The sequence below is a fragment of the Scardinius erythrophthalmus genome (genome assembly GCF_964197995.2).
Source record: "Scardinius erythrophthalmus genome assembly, chromosome: 17".
Taxonomy (NCBI): Eukaryota; Metazoa; Chordata; class Actinopteri; order Cypriniformes; family Leuciscidae; genus Scardinius; species Scardinius erythrophthalmus.
Window position 1 is genome coordinate 7,144,517 of NC_138237.1, and position 17,065 is coordinate 7,161,581.

Below are 17,065 nucleotides of genomic sequence, written 5' to 3' on the forward strand. Positions count from 1 at the left end.
GGGACACTTTTTCCCTGTCAGCTCAATGGGAAAAGCGTCCCAGTCACCCTGAATAGGCCTTATGCCCAGCTCCACTACTTCCTGAAATTCAGCCAGCTCCTTTGTTTCCTGTCTGTCATTATTGGACAAACTGATTAATCCAGGTGTGTCTGATTATTGTTACTGAGGTCAGGCACACCTGGATTAATCAGTTTGTCCAATAATTGCAGACAGGAAACAAAGGAGCTGGCTGAATTTCAGGAAGTAGTGGAGCTGGGCATAAAGCCTATTCCCCCTACAGTAGGTGGATCATCGAGCAGGAGTTTTCGAGGTGTTCAGCGCCCCCTCTAGCGGTTGGATGAGGTTATTGCAGCGACACTAAAAAGCCTAATTAGTGTGTCTTCGTTAATGAACAGTATTTTTTGTCTCTGAATATTAACCAATGTTACTTTCTCTCTCTCATGTATACTATAGTATCATTTATTTATTTTTATATGACAAACTGATTCGGTCGTATATGGAATAATGTTGTGATTTCACCATTTATCCGCTAGATGGCAGCAGATCGCCACGCTTCAGATCCTTAAGTGAGTTTTTCTGAGTACACTAAAAAGTCACATTATATTTTTGTAATATATTGGAAGTAATTGAATCGATTGTAATCGTTTTAAAATTAATTCTAAATATTTTGTTATTTTTTCCCTTAGTATGTTTTTTCCCACGTTGTGAAGTATTCTTGATACAATGGAAAAAATTAAATAATTTAATAATACAAAAAGAAACCCACTAAAACCAGCCTAAGATGAATGGCTGGTCTGGTTGAAATCTCCTAGACTGGCCAAGCTGGTGTTCAGCTGGTTTTTAGATGGTTGGTCAACTGGTCTCCCATCATATATCACATAATACATAAGCTATATCAACGTTTTATTGTCCATCTTTCTTTAAATCAGGATCAGCCATTGGAAAACCCATTTGAGTCAACCACTAGCCAGTAACAATATGATAGAGACTGTACAGCAAAGTACAAGTGACTACTGATACTTACAGTAGGCCTGCCAGTCAAAAGTTTGGACACATTGCTATTTTTAATGTTCTTGAAAGAAGTCTCTTCTGCTCATCAAGCCTGCATTTATTTGATCAAAAATACAGAAAAATAATAATAATAATAATATTGCGTAATTTTAAAAATGATTTTCTATTTTAATATACTTTAAAATATAATTTATTTCTGTGATCAAAGCTGAATTTTCAGCACCATTACTCCAGTCTTCAGTGTCACATGATCATTCAGAAATCATTCTAATATGCTGATTTATTATCAATGCTGCTTAATATTTTTTCAATAACCTGTGATACTTTTTTCAAGATTCATTGATGAATGAAAAGTTAAAAAGAACAGCATTTATTTAAACTATAAATATTTACTGTCACTTTCAAATGGTATTGTATACTACAAAAAATATATATATATTTTAAATAAATACTGTTCTTTTAAAACTTTTTATTCGTCAAATAATGAATAATGTAAGAAAGTGGGGGGGGGGGGGGAAGTATCACAGGTTATAAAAAAATATTAAGCAGCACAACTGTTTCCATAATAAATCAATATTTTAGAATGATTTCTGAAGGATCATGTGACACTGAAGACTGGAGTAATGATGCTGAAAATTCAGCTTTGATCACAGGAATAAATTACAGTTTACAATATATTCACATAGAAACCCATTATTTTAAATTGTAATAATATTTCACAATATCACTGTTTTCTTTCTGCATGTTTGATCAAATAAATGAAGGCTTGATGAGCATAAGAGACTTAATAATTAAAAATATTAATATTTCCAAACTTTTGACCGGTACTGCGCTTTACCATGACATAAAAAAATAGATATTCTGTTATTCAGTTTTAGGGGGATAACTGTTAAAGGAATATAGGGCTGAAGTCGTATGGACTATTTTTAGTCTAGTGTTTATTAGTTTGATACGGAAAAGAGCAGCGTGAACATTCAGACAAACATCTACTTTAGTCTTCCACAGAAGACGGAAACTGATACAGCTTTTGAAAGACACGAGGAAGAATAAATATCGACAGTGTTTTTTAGCCATAGACAGTAAAAAATAGGTTTTAGCTTAATTATTCCTGTCAATCTGACACCGAACAATCCCTGCAGCTCGTGATTCCAGTCAGAGAGGGGCGCTGTGTTCGCATCCCAATGGATCCTCGGGACGGACGGGACTCTCCGTACACACACACACACACACACACATCAGCAGTAGATTTCACTGTCTGTCTGTCGCCAGCGCGTGCATGTGAACGGATTCTAGCCCGTTTTCTCCGGGGATCTATATAGCCACGTTGACCCAGTACATCAATATGTGTGGCTGAAGAATATAACTCGGGATTACTGTGGCCTAAATTCCCCATTTTGTCCTCCTGTGACTGTCCAAACTGAGGATTTGCTCCGGCCAGCGCAGCGATCATGTCGGGGAAAATAGAAAGCAAGCACGGTAAGCGCGAACCGGCCCGCGGAGTGTGTAGGCCTGGTGTTCCTGCACTTTCACTGCTCCGCAATCTTACACTGATGAGTTTAATGCCACTGTTAGGAATGCACCAAAGGCACGGGTCTCTGGTGTTCACATCGACCCAGAAATATGAGGTGGGGGAAATCAGTGCCCGTTAGCACGCGCTAACGCGCCCGCGGGGAGTCTCCGAGCTCGCGCTGCCGACGGGACATTTAAACGGGGCTTTTCTACCGAGAGAGAGAGACGCGTGAAACCGAGCAGAGACTGTCCTGTCTGTGTATCTGTCTGTCTGTCTGTCTGTGAAATCAAACATGCATTTATCAATCCAAACTCCACAGCAGCAGCAGAGCCTCCCCAGCCTGATGCTGTTGTCAATCTCATGCTCACACACACACAGAAATAAGTGAAGTTTATGAGTGTGTGATGCAGTGTGTTATGCATGGCTTTATTTAATAATGCATCGGGTTTCACTTTTGTTCACTGGTTGATTAAGTTGCATAGATAGTCCTAAATCTATTTAAAGAGTTCAAATGTGTATTTTTTTATATATAGTTTTTGTAATATATTAGTTTTATATATATATTCATATTTTCGTAAAGTAAGATAAATGTTTGAACATTAGGATATTGGTTCAAATTTAAAAGTAAAGTGTTTATTGTGCTTCTTTTTAAAAGCATTTTCATATTTGCAAGTACATTTAAATAGTCTTGAACGTTAGTAAAATGAGTTCATAAACGCAGTGTTTATTATGCAAATGTTGTTTGAGTATGTTTTAGATAAAGTGCACCTCTGGACAGGTCACACATCATTTGTTTTTCGGGGACAGTGTCGCCTTGTATTGAAGGAGGCGTTGTCTTTATTTCCTAGATAACTGTGTTTTCATTTGTTGGATTTGTCATTGGCTTTCTTTGGACACAGTTGGATGCTGTCATGTTGCATGTTATGTTTAGGAATATGACAACACAGACTGTCTGTCTCTCTGTAGATGTGTGTGTCTGGTTGTGGTGAGTGTAACGGAAAGCGACAGGAGGTTTCTTTCGGCGGTGGGAAGGAAACTCAATCCCCCTGATCACCTCTCCCTAAACAGCTGTCCCGAACGCCCGGATCGGATCGGGTCAGGGTCAGGGTTTAGGGTGAGGCTGCACGGGAAGTTTGCTTGTTCAGTATAGAGCAACAAATAAAAGTTATCAAGGTTTCTGCAGGCCTTAAAACTCACTCTTATTTAAGGCCTTAAAAAGTTCTTAAATTCATGGTCATGGCATTAAATGTTGCATGCATTGCAAATAAAAATGTTTGTCCTGTTTTCCAGTTCAAACATCTAAACATGAGATGCAACTGTAAAGTTAAGTCTAAAAAACTGAACAAAATGAAGTGAGTTTATGCTTGAAACAAGAACAAATATCTGTCAGTGAGTTATGAACACTTCCCTTTGAATGAAGTTGATTTTTCTGATCCCATTGGCAGATATTTCTTCCTTGTTTTAGTATTATTATTATTATTATTATATTCAAAAGTTCGGGGTCAGTCATATTTTTTATGTTTTTTTTTTTTAAAGAAGTTACATTTATTTGATAAAAATACAGTAAAATTGTGAAATATTATTGCATTTTAAAATAAGTGTTTCCTATTGTAGCATATGAAGAGTTCAGATGTTTTCTGGGGGAAAAAACGTGATGCATTTTATTTTTCAGGATACTTCAAAAGAAAGTTCAAAAGAACAGCATCTGTTTCAAAAATACATTTTTGCAACATCATAAATGTCTTTACTGTCACTTTTGTCAATTTAGCGCATCCATGCTGAATAAAAGTCTTGTTTTCTTTAAAAAAGCAAAGTTAAAAAACATTTTTAACTGTTGCTTTCTGTAACAGCCGAGCCGATTTCTTATTGAAAGTGATTCTCCGTGTGGAAAGGTAAAGAATCCATATCCCGAGGCGTTACTCACCTGAACATTCCTTTGTGCCACAACTAAAAAGAAGCATTTGTCGCGTTGTATCTGGGCTGAGCGTGTTTGAGCCTTTTAAATCGTGTCAGCACACTTCTTATTTGAGAATGAACCTAATTTGAACAATTTAGTTGAAGTCGTTTTGGAAGCCGCATTCTTTGCATGTTTCGTTCAGGCTCACGTTGTGCCCTGTCTTGCACCGACCTGCAGGAAGTCTCTCCCATGTGCTCACCCGCCTTGTTTGTGTTGGAGGTTTGTGTGTGTTTGGTTACCGGGTTGCCTGTTTGTCTTTTGTGCCTTCTGTTGGTCGGGCGAATCGATGAGCGGTTCTGGATAAGTCTAAAGCCAGACCGAAACAACAAGAGCAGGACTGAGTGCGCAGACTGACTCTGTGTGTGTGTGTGTGTGTGTGTGTTCTGACGTAATTCTCCACATCAACATGTTTCTTTGTCGCCGTGGATACACTGACCTCATGTCATGATGCCACTGTCATTCATGCAGAAACGTTAAAACCAGTCACCTGTTATGAGCGACCTCCCTCTGTCTGCTTCTCTCAATCCCTGTAGCGTTGAACAAAACCAGGAAGCAGATCTGACCTCCTTCAGCTTCCTCACGACAGTGAGAAAATGAACTTTGGGGAGGAAAATGACTGTGTGAGAAATCTTGAGTGTGTGTACTCGTGTCTCAAGGCTTCAGACTCACTCTTAAAAATAAAGCCTTCGAGAGAGGGGTTTCACAGGGATGCCATAGAAGAACCAGTTTTGGATCCCTGAAGAACCTTTCAGTGAACAGCTCATATAAGAACTGAATACTTTAATAATCTAAAGAACCTTTTTCCACTGTAAAGAACTGTATGTGCAATGGAGCCATCAATGCCAATAAAGAGGCTTTATTTTTAATGCCTCAGTGATTTCGGCAATCCTAGATCATTACACACTGTTTGCTATGGATATAATAAGCTAATAAGACATGTACTGTATGTAGACTGTACGTTAATGACACCTATGGAAGAATAAAGCTTCATCATCATGCGCTAGTGGTAAACTAATAGAGCAAGAAGGAATCGCACTTTGGCAATTGTGGTTTTTATGAAAAACGAAGAATATGGATGCGGTCATGGCTAGGGAAAAGAAGCCAACTTGGCATGACAATTTTGCAAATGGAGCTTGATGTAAGTAGTTTTAAGTTTTAGTGTCATGTCGGTTTGATCAATAATACGCCATTTCATGTTGCATTTTTATTGGCTCGTCAGTAGACGTCGGTCGTAGCAGCAAACACACTGAGATGATCATGCTAAGACACTGTCAGGAAACTGTCGCAGGGTATCTTTAGTTGCAAGACCGTGACAATGGCCGCCTTTAAACCTCTCTCACTGTACGACGCAGGACCAGCGTTAAGGAGCCACGACCACAGAAATCACCACCATATGTTAACTTTCATCTGGGACAAGATCGCACAATGTGTGTATGGACGATCTTAAAGGAACAGTTCAGTGAAAATGATAATTCTACCATTAATAATTACTCACCCTCATGTTGATCCAAACCTGTATGATCTTTCTTGGGTTCTGTGGCAAAACCAAATATGAAAAATAAAAAAAATTTATTGTTTTTTTTTTTTTTCATGCAATGAAAAGTGAGCATGGTTTTACTGTATTGTAATATTGTTCCACACATCTATATGCTAGATTCTTTCTGATAACATTGGACTTCATCTTTCATCTTTTTTCCTCACGTTTTTTCTGCGAAAAGCAGTCCAAACACCATTATCGCCATTTCTTCTTGCCCGTCATCCGCCATGTTTGTTTACTCTAGTTAGGGCTGCACAATATATCGAAATTATCGAAATATCGCAAATGTATATATCACGATATGCATATCGCAATGGCCTGCAATAACTGGGGTCATGAACAAAAGACAAAGAGAAAATCACTCAGCTCTTGGCTGAATAACTTTTGTAGCTTTAATCGGAATCAGTATATATTGAATTCATACAGTGTTTTATTTTTACATTTGATTATTCAGTTTCTGTTGTTAAATAACCCTAATGTATGATAACCTAAACCCCTGGTTTGCACTGATGTTAAAATAACACTTCTTACGCTACAGTAAAACACTGCTGTTCACTTTCAGAAGTTGTAGGGATGTTTTCTTGTCACAAAAAGAATGTAAGTTTTAAGTTTATTTTACACACTTTAAGCATTATCGTATCGAATATCACATTATGTAATGAGTTTTCGAATATCGCATTTTTCTTCAATATCTTGCAGCCCTAACTCTAGTCACGTTTAACCGCGAGAGATTTTGCGAGATTTTCCATATTGCGAATGGAATCTGTTAGTGTGTGTTGTGCTGTCTTGGTCACTCCACACACTATACCAACAAAACTGTTCAATCTATGATTTTTAGTCCTCACTCCAATTATTGGAAATAATCACATTATTTATAAACATAGTAACTGTTTGAAAAAGAACAATGTTTCGACATTTCTCCTTTCGTGTTTCTACAGAAGACAAAGTATTTTGGGTTTGAACATCATGTAAGTGATGACAGAATTGTCTTTTTTCTTCAGTTATTCAAATAAGCTTTCAGTAGAACTCATGTTGTGATTGTAATGTGTCTTGTTATATCTGCGCAGTTCTGAGGAATCGGCCCTGCATCTGTGTGTTTTCATGTGGTTGAGCGATTGTGGCATTCTCCAAATAACTCGACTGTAATAATGTGTCATGTTCGGGTGGTGTTTTGGATATATTTATGAGTGGCTGCATCGCAATGTGATTCCCTGACAACAAAATTATTTATAACAGCTGTAATGTGTAATGCATTCGGTCAGGGTGTGTGTGTTTATGAATAGTTGCATTGCCGTGTAAATCCCAGACGACAAAAGTGTGTGTCAATGCTCGCATGTACATGCTGGTGTCCTAAACACAGTCTAGCAGTAAACTGAGAGATAACGTACTACTGAGAAATACAGACGCATGATAGATTAAGATGACTAGTGCATGTTTGGGCTGGATGAGGATATTGTGTGTGTGTGTCTGTATATATATTTCTACATTTAAGATTTTATGTTGTTGTCAATATTAAGCTACATTTTGTCAGCAATATAAAATAGAGATGCGCTGATACTAAATTTCTCTGCCGATACCGTTAGCCGATTTTTTATGATATCTGCCGATAACGATGCCTATAGTTTGAAAAAACGCAGACCTGGCAACCCTGGCTTGAACTACGGGTGATTCATAGGTTCTGCTTTAACATCGCTATTTTTCAAACTGCTAATGCATTATTGTAGAGTTAACTTTGACAGCCCAAAATTCAACACAAGAGAAACTTTCTTCACACTTAGTATAAGTTTCCGCCCCCTTTTGATTGACAGGATTAGGGATGCACAATATATTGGCCACCGTATCGGTATCGGCCGATATATATGTTAATTTGTAATGCTATATCGTTATCGGCCTGATAAAAAATTTGACAGATATATTAAAGCCGATAATGAATGGATTATTTCTTTCAGCTGAGACACTATAGATGCGCACTGTTCGCCGTGATGGTTGTGAATTGCTTGAAATATGATTGGAATCACTTACAAAAAGGAAAATACAGTACAGTGCTACATGTGCAGTGCAAATCTGTCATATAGGCTACATAAAATTATGATGAGAACATTATAATTGTGTGCTTGGAACATGGATTTTAATGGTGAGACTTTTGTTTTTGTACTTTAGATTTAGATTTATCGGCCAATATATCGGTTATCGGCCAATATATCGGCTATACTTAAAATATAAGGAATTATCGGTTATCGCTATTGGCCAAAATTTTCATATCGGTACATCCCTGCCCCGATAATTGGCTGTTTTTAAAACAATTGGCCAATAGTGCATTGCTTTTTATACATCGGTGCATCCCAAATATAAAAGTAAGTCACTTTATTTGTATAGCTATTTTCAATATGTGTATAAATTAAGTGATTATTGTAAAGTCAAACAATTTGCAAATCAGTCTAAATCTACTCGCAAATTGGTCTAAATCAAGTTTTAATGGAGTTGTCCAGCTGGAAACATCAATTTGCATCATTTCATCACTTACAACTGCTTAAAAGAACGTTTAGCAACGATACTGGTGAATCACAGTCTATTTGGTGATATAACATGCTTCAAAGTCTTCATTCTAATCAGGGTTTTGTAGTGAAGTAAAAGATTAAAAAGTATTTAATGTGATGATGCAATCTTTACTCGTGCTGATCTAAAAATAAAATGACTTTTAAATTAATCTAAATACTTGATAGGCTTTCTTTGGCTTTGGTTCCTAATTCCTGATTGAGTGTGGTGCGTTCTGATTGGTTGTTGGGAGCGTTTTGGCCTTTGATTGGCTAGAATAAGTGCAGAATTATTTAGAGTCGTCTCTGGCTACTTGTTTTTGGTTCCAAAACTGTAATTATGGGTTTTTAGAGAAATGAGCACAGTAGATTACTAGAATGAAAAACATGCTCTTACTATCCTGAGCTTCAGTAATTAGATGGTACTTGCGCCATGTGTGTGTGTTTGAGAGAAGCAGGCGTGTGTATGTGGACTTGCAGGGCTTTGTGGGAATAAAGTAGGGAATGGATGGATGTGAGATTGAGAATTTCAAGCGCTCTGCTCTGATTTGAGCTGTATTATCTAATCTGTCAGCTGCTCAAAACTACATAATGGAGGTTTAAAATGTATTGACGTTTTTTTTCTTTTCCCGGATTGGTGTAATTTAGTTTGCGTGTGCACAGTTTTCCATGCCGTAGGCTCAATCGATCATTTCTCACATGTCAGACAGTTTTTCATCTGTGCGGATTTCATCTGACCGTCATTGCTCAAAGGTTTCTTTTGGAATGTTTTGGCATTCCGACATCATCCGACACACACGGAACACTGAGACGACGGACTCTGGAAGTTCTCTGCAGTTCTGTTGGAGTTTATTTTTAGATTCCACTCAGTTTGAAGTCTGAGTCAGGCTGGGTCATGGGATTTGACTGAGGGTGACTAACTGAGCGAGGTCTCCGGTTCTGGATGCTTATTCCTGACTTCTACCAGTGACCTGTTGGACAACAGGCTTTCTGTTGTTGTTTTTTTTTGTGGGATTGAAGAAAATGTCCAGTATCACTTCCAGAGATCCCTGTTTGAGGTGAATGAGATTGGAAGAAGTCTATTTGGGTTTCTAAACTAGCTCCTCATTTCGATAACCAGAATTTGCCCGGGTTCTACATGGGGAATACCAGTCGGAGATCCCAACCTCTTTTAGAGGAGACGGAATATTTTAATAGCGGAGAGCCAGACACAGGTGAGAACAGATGCGCTGAAAGCATGTACACAAAGGTTTTGGATTCATCAAGGTCATTGTTAGAGATTATGTGGAAGAATTTGAACTTTGTTTTCTGAGTGTGACGTAACAGGAGTAATATATAATATCAAGGCAGGATGAACTTTGTATTTGGTCGCTTATAAAATGTAACGTTGTTCTTTTGAGCTTTCATTTAATTCTAGTCATAAAGTGCACACATCCTTATTGCTTTGGTGTCCATGACTCGTATTGTGATATTGGATTTTAGACTTTGAAGGATACAAATGTTCTCATCTATTTCTGTCAATTTACGCTATTGGATTTTGGATGTTCTTCAAAGTCAATTTACCTATCTTAAAGGTTTTACGGTTGTTTATATTCTTTAGGTGTTCTGGAATTTTTGCTCAATTCCTTATGGTATCAGACTGCAACTTCCATGGTTCATTTTTGTTAGTGTTACAATGATACATTAATTGCCTTCTTAAAAAAAAAAAAAAAAAAAAAAGTGCACGCAAGTTATTCTCCAACAAAGAAAGTATTTCTGGGAATACAGAAGCTTCTGATGTGAAATTCCAGGGACATTCCTTCCCGTTCCAGTTGTGTGGCTTTTGTCTAAGTGCTCATTTGATCCAGTCAAACTCTGGGTGGATCCAACCCAAAGATCTGCGTCCAGAAAAAGAGATGCAGAGAGAGTCTTTCAGGACATGAATGAGAGAGATGGTCATTTTGACTAATCTGTTTGGGACATTTCGGGTTTAGAGCTGTGGACTGATGAGAGGGAAATGCTCGTTTTGCAAATAGTTCTGCACTCTTTTGATACCTGTATCAGAAACATTGTATTTAACTTTCTACTTTATCACTGAAACATGCACTTGAATGTTTGCACTTTGCCGTGCCAGCATCTATTCAAGGCCCGTAAGTCCAAAATAGGACATTCAGTGCTGATGGCAGAACCTCAGATCACATTAAACCGTCTGCGTTCGGGTTCTGCGTAACTCAAGCCAAACATCTGGGTTCATATTGTGCTATCAAAGCATCCTGTCTGATTTAGAGGAGATAGGCTACATGATTGTTTTGCCCTGTAGTTTCAGTGTGCCAGTTTTCATGCTGAAATGGAGCTCGCCACTGGGGTTTCAGAAGGAGAAATGTGAATCTTAGCAAGAGGATATGGGAGAAGAACATTTGGAAAAATAAGAAAATACATTAGACAAAACTGAGTTAGTAGTTTATTCATTCCCTCATAAAAGATGATTAAGCCTGTAATTCCGTTGGTAACTCATTTTACTTCTGTAATCTAATGTAATTCCAAGTGAAAAAATGTAAGAACTTGAGTTTATCCAATAATTGGATCATAAAAAGTGGGCGAACTGAGTCTGAGAGGGGTTAAAAAGTAGGCTAAGTGGACTTGGTGATGTCAGCTGAAAATGAAAGTTGTTCGATAAAACATTACTTTGTGTTTATTTGGAATAACGTTTACAAATGTAATCGAGAAAGTAATTTGATTTCATGATGACGTTTGAGTAAGTGTTCATGCTGATTGATTTGGTTCAAGGTAGAGGACTCTTTATTGAGGTTATATAATTTTTTTAAATTATTTTGGAGAGAATAAATGGAGCGAAAAATACTCTTGGAAATTCTGTTAGACATCATCCAAGGCCAGACAGAGAGAGTTGAGAGCAGGATGAGACTCTCTGAGGAAGGCCGTGAGCATGTGTGTGTGTGTGTGAGAGAGAGATAGCGAGTGAAGGATAACAAGTGTTTTGCATCCGGAAATGATAATCTCCATGCGTTTCTCCTCTTGCTGTGCAGTCACTCGCTCTCAGGCTGCGTAATGCTCTGTTTACCAAACAGAAAGTATTAAAACAGCATCAGTTCTCCTGACGTACAGTCTGTCTGCTGGCAATAATCTGTTTACCTGACACTTTGACTGTCTCCAAGTCACTAACGTCTCAGAAACCCTGAAGACTGCACTGTAGTTTGTGAAAGCTCCTTAATTATTTCGTTCCCATCAGGTTTTGGGTTTATTTGATATTTCCAAAACATCTTGACAAACAGAATTTGCTCAATGTATTGAGATGTATTGCATGGATGAGCAGAGACATGAGTGTGGGTGTCCAAAGATGTTGCATAGGGATTGTCTTGAGAATATGTCTAAAACAGTAACATTTAGGCTACAGTGGGCTTTCATTTGTTAACATTAGTATATTACATCAGTTAATATGAACTGTCGATGAACAATATTTCTACAGCATTTATTTATCTTGGTTAATGTTATTTTCAACATTTACATTTTAAATCAAATGGTAATAAACTGTATCTGTTAGCGTTAGTTAATACACTGTAAACTAACATGAGAGAGCAACGAGTAGTTGTGTTTTAATTAACTAAATGTTAACATTTAAAGTGGACAATGAAGAAAAAATGTAATTCTAATGTGTAGAATGTGACCCTTAAAGGGATACTTCACTGATTAGCATTAAGCTTTGTATCAGTAGAAACTCGGTGGTATTTTCGAGTGACTGTGCTTCCCTCCCTCATGTCCCCCTGAGACGAGAGATTTCTGTATTGTGCGTCTGGAAAAAAAACTCAGATGACGCAAAAATCGCCATTTAGCGTCATGGAGGCTCGTTTGTCCAGAGGCGAGAGACTCCAGCCAGTAGGAGTAGTTCGTTCCGCATGTCTTCAACCCGCCCATAGGGGGATCTCACGATAAAACGCCGTCTTTTCAGTTTCGAGTCGACTAGTAGCCTAGCTGTATCATTTCTCCCGATACTGCCCTCTGTAACCGGTAGGCGTGGCTTGGGAGTGGCCTCGTAGGGCAGCGGAGCAAGTGCATTCTGGGAGTTGTTGTCTTTCATCCACATGAGCCAAAAATACATTTTCTGGCTTTCTCAGTCTAGAAGGCTCCAACTTCTACAATAATTTCACATTTCTACTACATAAATGACCCAATTTAAATACACATTCATCTTTCCAGCGGTGAAATATCCTTTTAAAGGAATAGTTCACCCAAAAAGGAAAATTCTCTCAACATTTACTCACCCCTCTGTTGAAGTAGATATTTGGAAGAATGTTGGTTACCAACAGTAGCCATTGACTTCCATAGTTGGGAAAAAAATACTACGAAAGTCAATGGGATTCATCAACTGTCTGGTTAACAACATTCTTCCAAATATCTACTTTTGTGTTCAGAAGAAAGAAAGAAACTAATACAGGTTTGGAACAACATGAGGGGGAAATTTTAGTTTTTGGGTGAACTATCCCTTTAAGAGTTGTTTGTATAATGTATAGTATTTGTTTCGTGTTGTAGACGGAAGAACAGAAGCTAATTTCAGCTGACACACGTCAATCACATGTGTCACTTTGCTTATGTCACCGTGGTAACAGAGTCACTGTGTGTGTGTGTGTGTGTGTGTGTGATATTGCGTAAAGCAGAAGGGCAGAAATAGATCAGGACCACAGCGTGTGCTTGATGGAATGTGGAACTCTAGATCAGAGGATGACGCCGGTGTATTTAATCATCGGTGTTTGGGCTGAGCGATATGGATAAAAACAGCTGTCTTGATCTTTTTTGGGAAAAAATAATGTGTATTGATGTTACTGTTCTAATTAACTTGGCATGAAACGGAAGTTGCGATTCATTTCTTCCCTGTTGTGATGTATATCCAATGAATCGTCTTCTCTAACAAGAACAAACGTGCGGGACTTGATTTTGTCCATAGAGTCGTGAATGATGATGAATGATGATTAATGTAGGGGAATGTGTTTGCATTAGTCACATGAAAACTGCACAGAATTCCTGAATCCATAACCTGTGCACACAAATCCTGTTAGTAAGCATGTCCAGATAACTCATCGCCATTCTGTCTGCTGTCATCTTGTTTTTCACTTGAGTAAGTCTGTCCGCTTCACGTCTGCTCCAGTAACCCAGTTCTCCTCCTCCTCCTCCTCCTCCTCTTCCTCCTGCACCTGTTCCTCCACACCTCTTTTATGACAGCGTTTCCTGCCGTGTGATTTGTGTGGGTAGATTCATGTCGAGATTTGAGACACTCACTCTCACAAGAGCCTGTTAACCAGATTATATTGCAGATGTACATTCTTGTGCATATGTGTTTGAGAGACACAAAGTGACTGTTTTCTACCTGTCAGTATCATATCAACTAAATCTGGAGGAAATGCACTTTTTGTGTTCTTATAAAACAAAGAAACTCTGTGCATGTAAAAAAAAAAACAATTTCAATAAAATAATTCCTGTTTTTCTGTCACAGACCAAGCATCGATTGTGCTGTAATGTTTTTAAAACAAAAGGCAGAATCATGTGAAATTTGAGCTTTTCGTGTTTCATTTTTGAATCAGAATTGTATAAATATAATGAATTCAAAATATCATCACCTTCCTAAAATAGTTTAGTTTTTCAATTATTGCTTCAGTTTTTTGTGGTTTCTGAGAAACCTGGAAAAAATTACATGGGTAATTATTTTAGGACGAGACAATATGCTTGTGACCATTAATACATTTGTTAAAATTAGCTTTTTTATTGTTAGTTATTAACCTGTAGATTTTATTTGAATTGTTATCCTATTCTTTTAATATCATTATTTGGTTTGTTACTGTATAAGGTTTTGTATTTTTCTTGTATTTGTATTATAGTTTAAGAAACAATGATTTTTTTTTTTTGTAAGATTGACCCAGAACTTTTATTTATTTATTAATTTACATTAACTAATAAATTATTAATGGAATATGTTATTAATAAATGCTTTAAATGTATTGCTCATCGTTGCATTAATGCATTAATTATACTAAACAAATGAGACCTAGTTGTAAAGTGTTACTAGATTGATGATAATTCAAACTGATCATATCTTTTTTATTTAGTTATCATATAGTATTAGTTTTGGTATTTTTATTGTGTTTGTATTCTACTTTAAGAGATGCCAATTATAATCAGGTAATCCTTGTTTTGTAAGATGGACCCAAAAAAACTTTTACAATTTTTATCACATGTACAATTAAGGAATATTATTGTTAATAATAGAGTTGTTATGCATATAAAAAAATCACTAAGTTGAATTTTATTAAATATGTGTATTTATTTATTTAATGTTGAATCTGTATCTATCATGAAATAGCCTGTGAAAGCTGTAAAGGCAATACACTTAAATATTACTACTACATTAAGACTTATAATTTGGCTTCGTTAGAAATTGTATATTAATATTTTCCTAATATTTCTGATTGTTATATGTAAAAAATAGCAAGTGTTTGTATTTTGTAGTTTAAATAGCAAAATGTAGCACTTTTGTGTGTGTGTGTGTGTGTGTGTGTGTGTGTGTGTGTGTGTGTGTGTGTGTACCTACTTAATTATATTTCGGGGACAAACTTGTACCCAGAAGTGGCCAAAATCTTTATGGACGTCCTCGTTTGTAAATCTGGTATAAAAATAAATTGATTAAAGGTTTTTTAAAAATGCAGAAGTTTTTCTGTGATGGATAGGGTTAGTGTAAGGGGAAAGAATATACCGTTTGTACAGTATAAAAACCATTACGTCTATGGAATGTCCACATTTAGATAGCTAATTAAACGTGTGTGTGTGTGTGTGTGTGTGTGTGTGTGTGTGTGTGTGTGTGTGTGTGTCTGTGTGTGTGTTATACCCATGACTCAGTGTTCCAGAGGTCAGTGCTCTTTGTTGTAAAGAGGATGGGCAGCACAGGAAGTGCTCCTGTGCGTTAGAGCCAGACAGGAAGTTGATGGATAGGACTGAGGCCAAAGCAGGAAGTGGTGGCTGTGACCTACAGGTGACATGAGTTAGGAGTAATTGTATGTTTGTATGTGTGTGCTTTCGCGCTGAAGCAGACCTTGAACCGGAGGTTGGGGAACGCAGTCTCTGTGATGATGGGGTCACTGGACGGGAAATGATGCAGGATTTGGCCGGGGCTTCCTATTCCTGAATTCATTTTTCTAGCAACTGCGCTTGTGTTCAGACACACACGTGTGTTGTTCATTAGTCTATAATGGACATGGTTTGAAGGCTGTAGTTAGACCAGCTAATAATATCTGATGCCTCCCTCTCTGTTTTTCCGTCAATCTATATTATCAGCATTCCATTAAAGACAGTGAAAACACTCCCTCAGGCGGAGAGAGAGAGCGAGGGAGCAAGGGAGGGAAGTGTGCTATAGTTGATCTTTCAGAGAATTACATTAGCCTGCATGTTGAAATGTTCTGCATTAAATGAAATTTGATTGACAGCATAATTTACTCAGACTTGAAGCACAGCATCGGGGTTACCCATAATGCATTTCAGGCCTATTGCCATTGCTCCTTAATGGGCTAAACACAAATATTTGTTCACTTCAAATTCTGGTTTTAAATATTTCAAATATTATTATTCATGTCATTCAATCCCTGTGCAGTTCTTCCTTACAAAGCCTTAAGGAAACATTCAATAAAATGTGATTTCTTTCAAGTTCTATGTGTTTTATGTGAATGTTTACTTAAGCTTAAGATAAGAGACATGAACAAAAAAGGAAACTAAATGAACCATAATTATTTGGATGACAAATAATCGTCAGCGAAGACAGTGCCAGTGAAAGACTTGCAACAGTTTTAAATAATAATGAATTGACCAAACCAAAATTGTACACTTAACATTAGTCATGGTAATGAGGGTTTTGTTGATCCAGTGCTTTCTGACGAACGATATACGAATGATATTCAGTACACGTCCATTTTAATAGTACGTGAAACATTTATCTGAATACACCAATAACCAATCATTTTTTTTCTTCTTCCAGGTTTTTTTATTGATTATGAACACAAATAAGAGTGTAAACAGTGACAAAAAGCATAGATAATTTGTAATACGACCGTTAGAAACCAAATCTTACTCCTTACCCGCCAGGCTCAACTGTCCTAATTAGGACTGTAAGAAATAGGCTAACTCTCTTTAAAATACCAGTAAGCATTTCTAACATTGTTGTTGCATGACATTGCATTTCTAATTGGGCAATTGTATCCAGTTGTAATCTCTGAAATAGGTTATATTTAAAACAGTTTTGTCAAAAACATCTTAACTTTTGGCAGTCAGATCCACTTATGAGTCACACTGGACATGGAAGGTCAAGTGGAGCACTTTGCATTCATTGTGGGACGAAGTATCCCACACAGGGCCAGATTTACTGACAGCTTGCTCCTGTGCAAACCCTCTTTTGCAGTTACTGTCAGGATTTACTAAAGACAGTGATAAATTAGTTCTGAAAAGGCATGGACCGTTATTTTTCATGGACCGAGTTTCTCTTTCAG

At 37.3% G+C, this 17,065-nt stretch overlaps 1 protein-coding gene across 14 annotated transcripts in view; it reads left to right on the forward strand.

Annotated features, from left to right (window-relative positions):
• Nucleotides 1–2,233: 2,233 nt before the first annotated feature.
• rapgef1b (Rap guanine nucleotide exchange factor (GEF) 1b) overlaps nt 2,234–17,065 on the forward strand; it is a 44,641-nt gene continuing 29,809 nt past the window's right edge. For 9 of the 14 annotated variants that reach the window (XM_081391111.1, XM_081391105.1, XM_081391118.1 and 6 more), the window contains exon 1: nt 9,576–9,763. In XM_081391111.1, the coding sequence (XP_081247237.1) occupies nt 9,688–9,763 (76 nt within the window). In that variant the 5' untranslated portion in view covers nt 9,576–9,687. Of the gene's footprint in view, nt 2,488–9,575; nt 9,764–17,065 lie in introns of those variants that run through there. The other 5 variants (XM_081391108.1, XM_081391116.1, XM_081391117.1 and 2 more) reach the window with 3 other exon arrangements.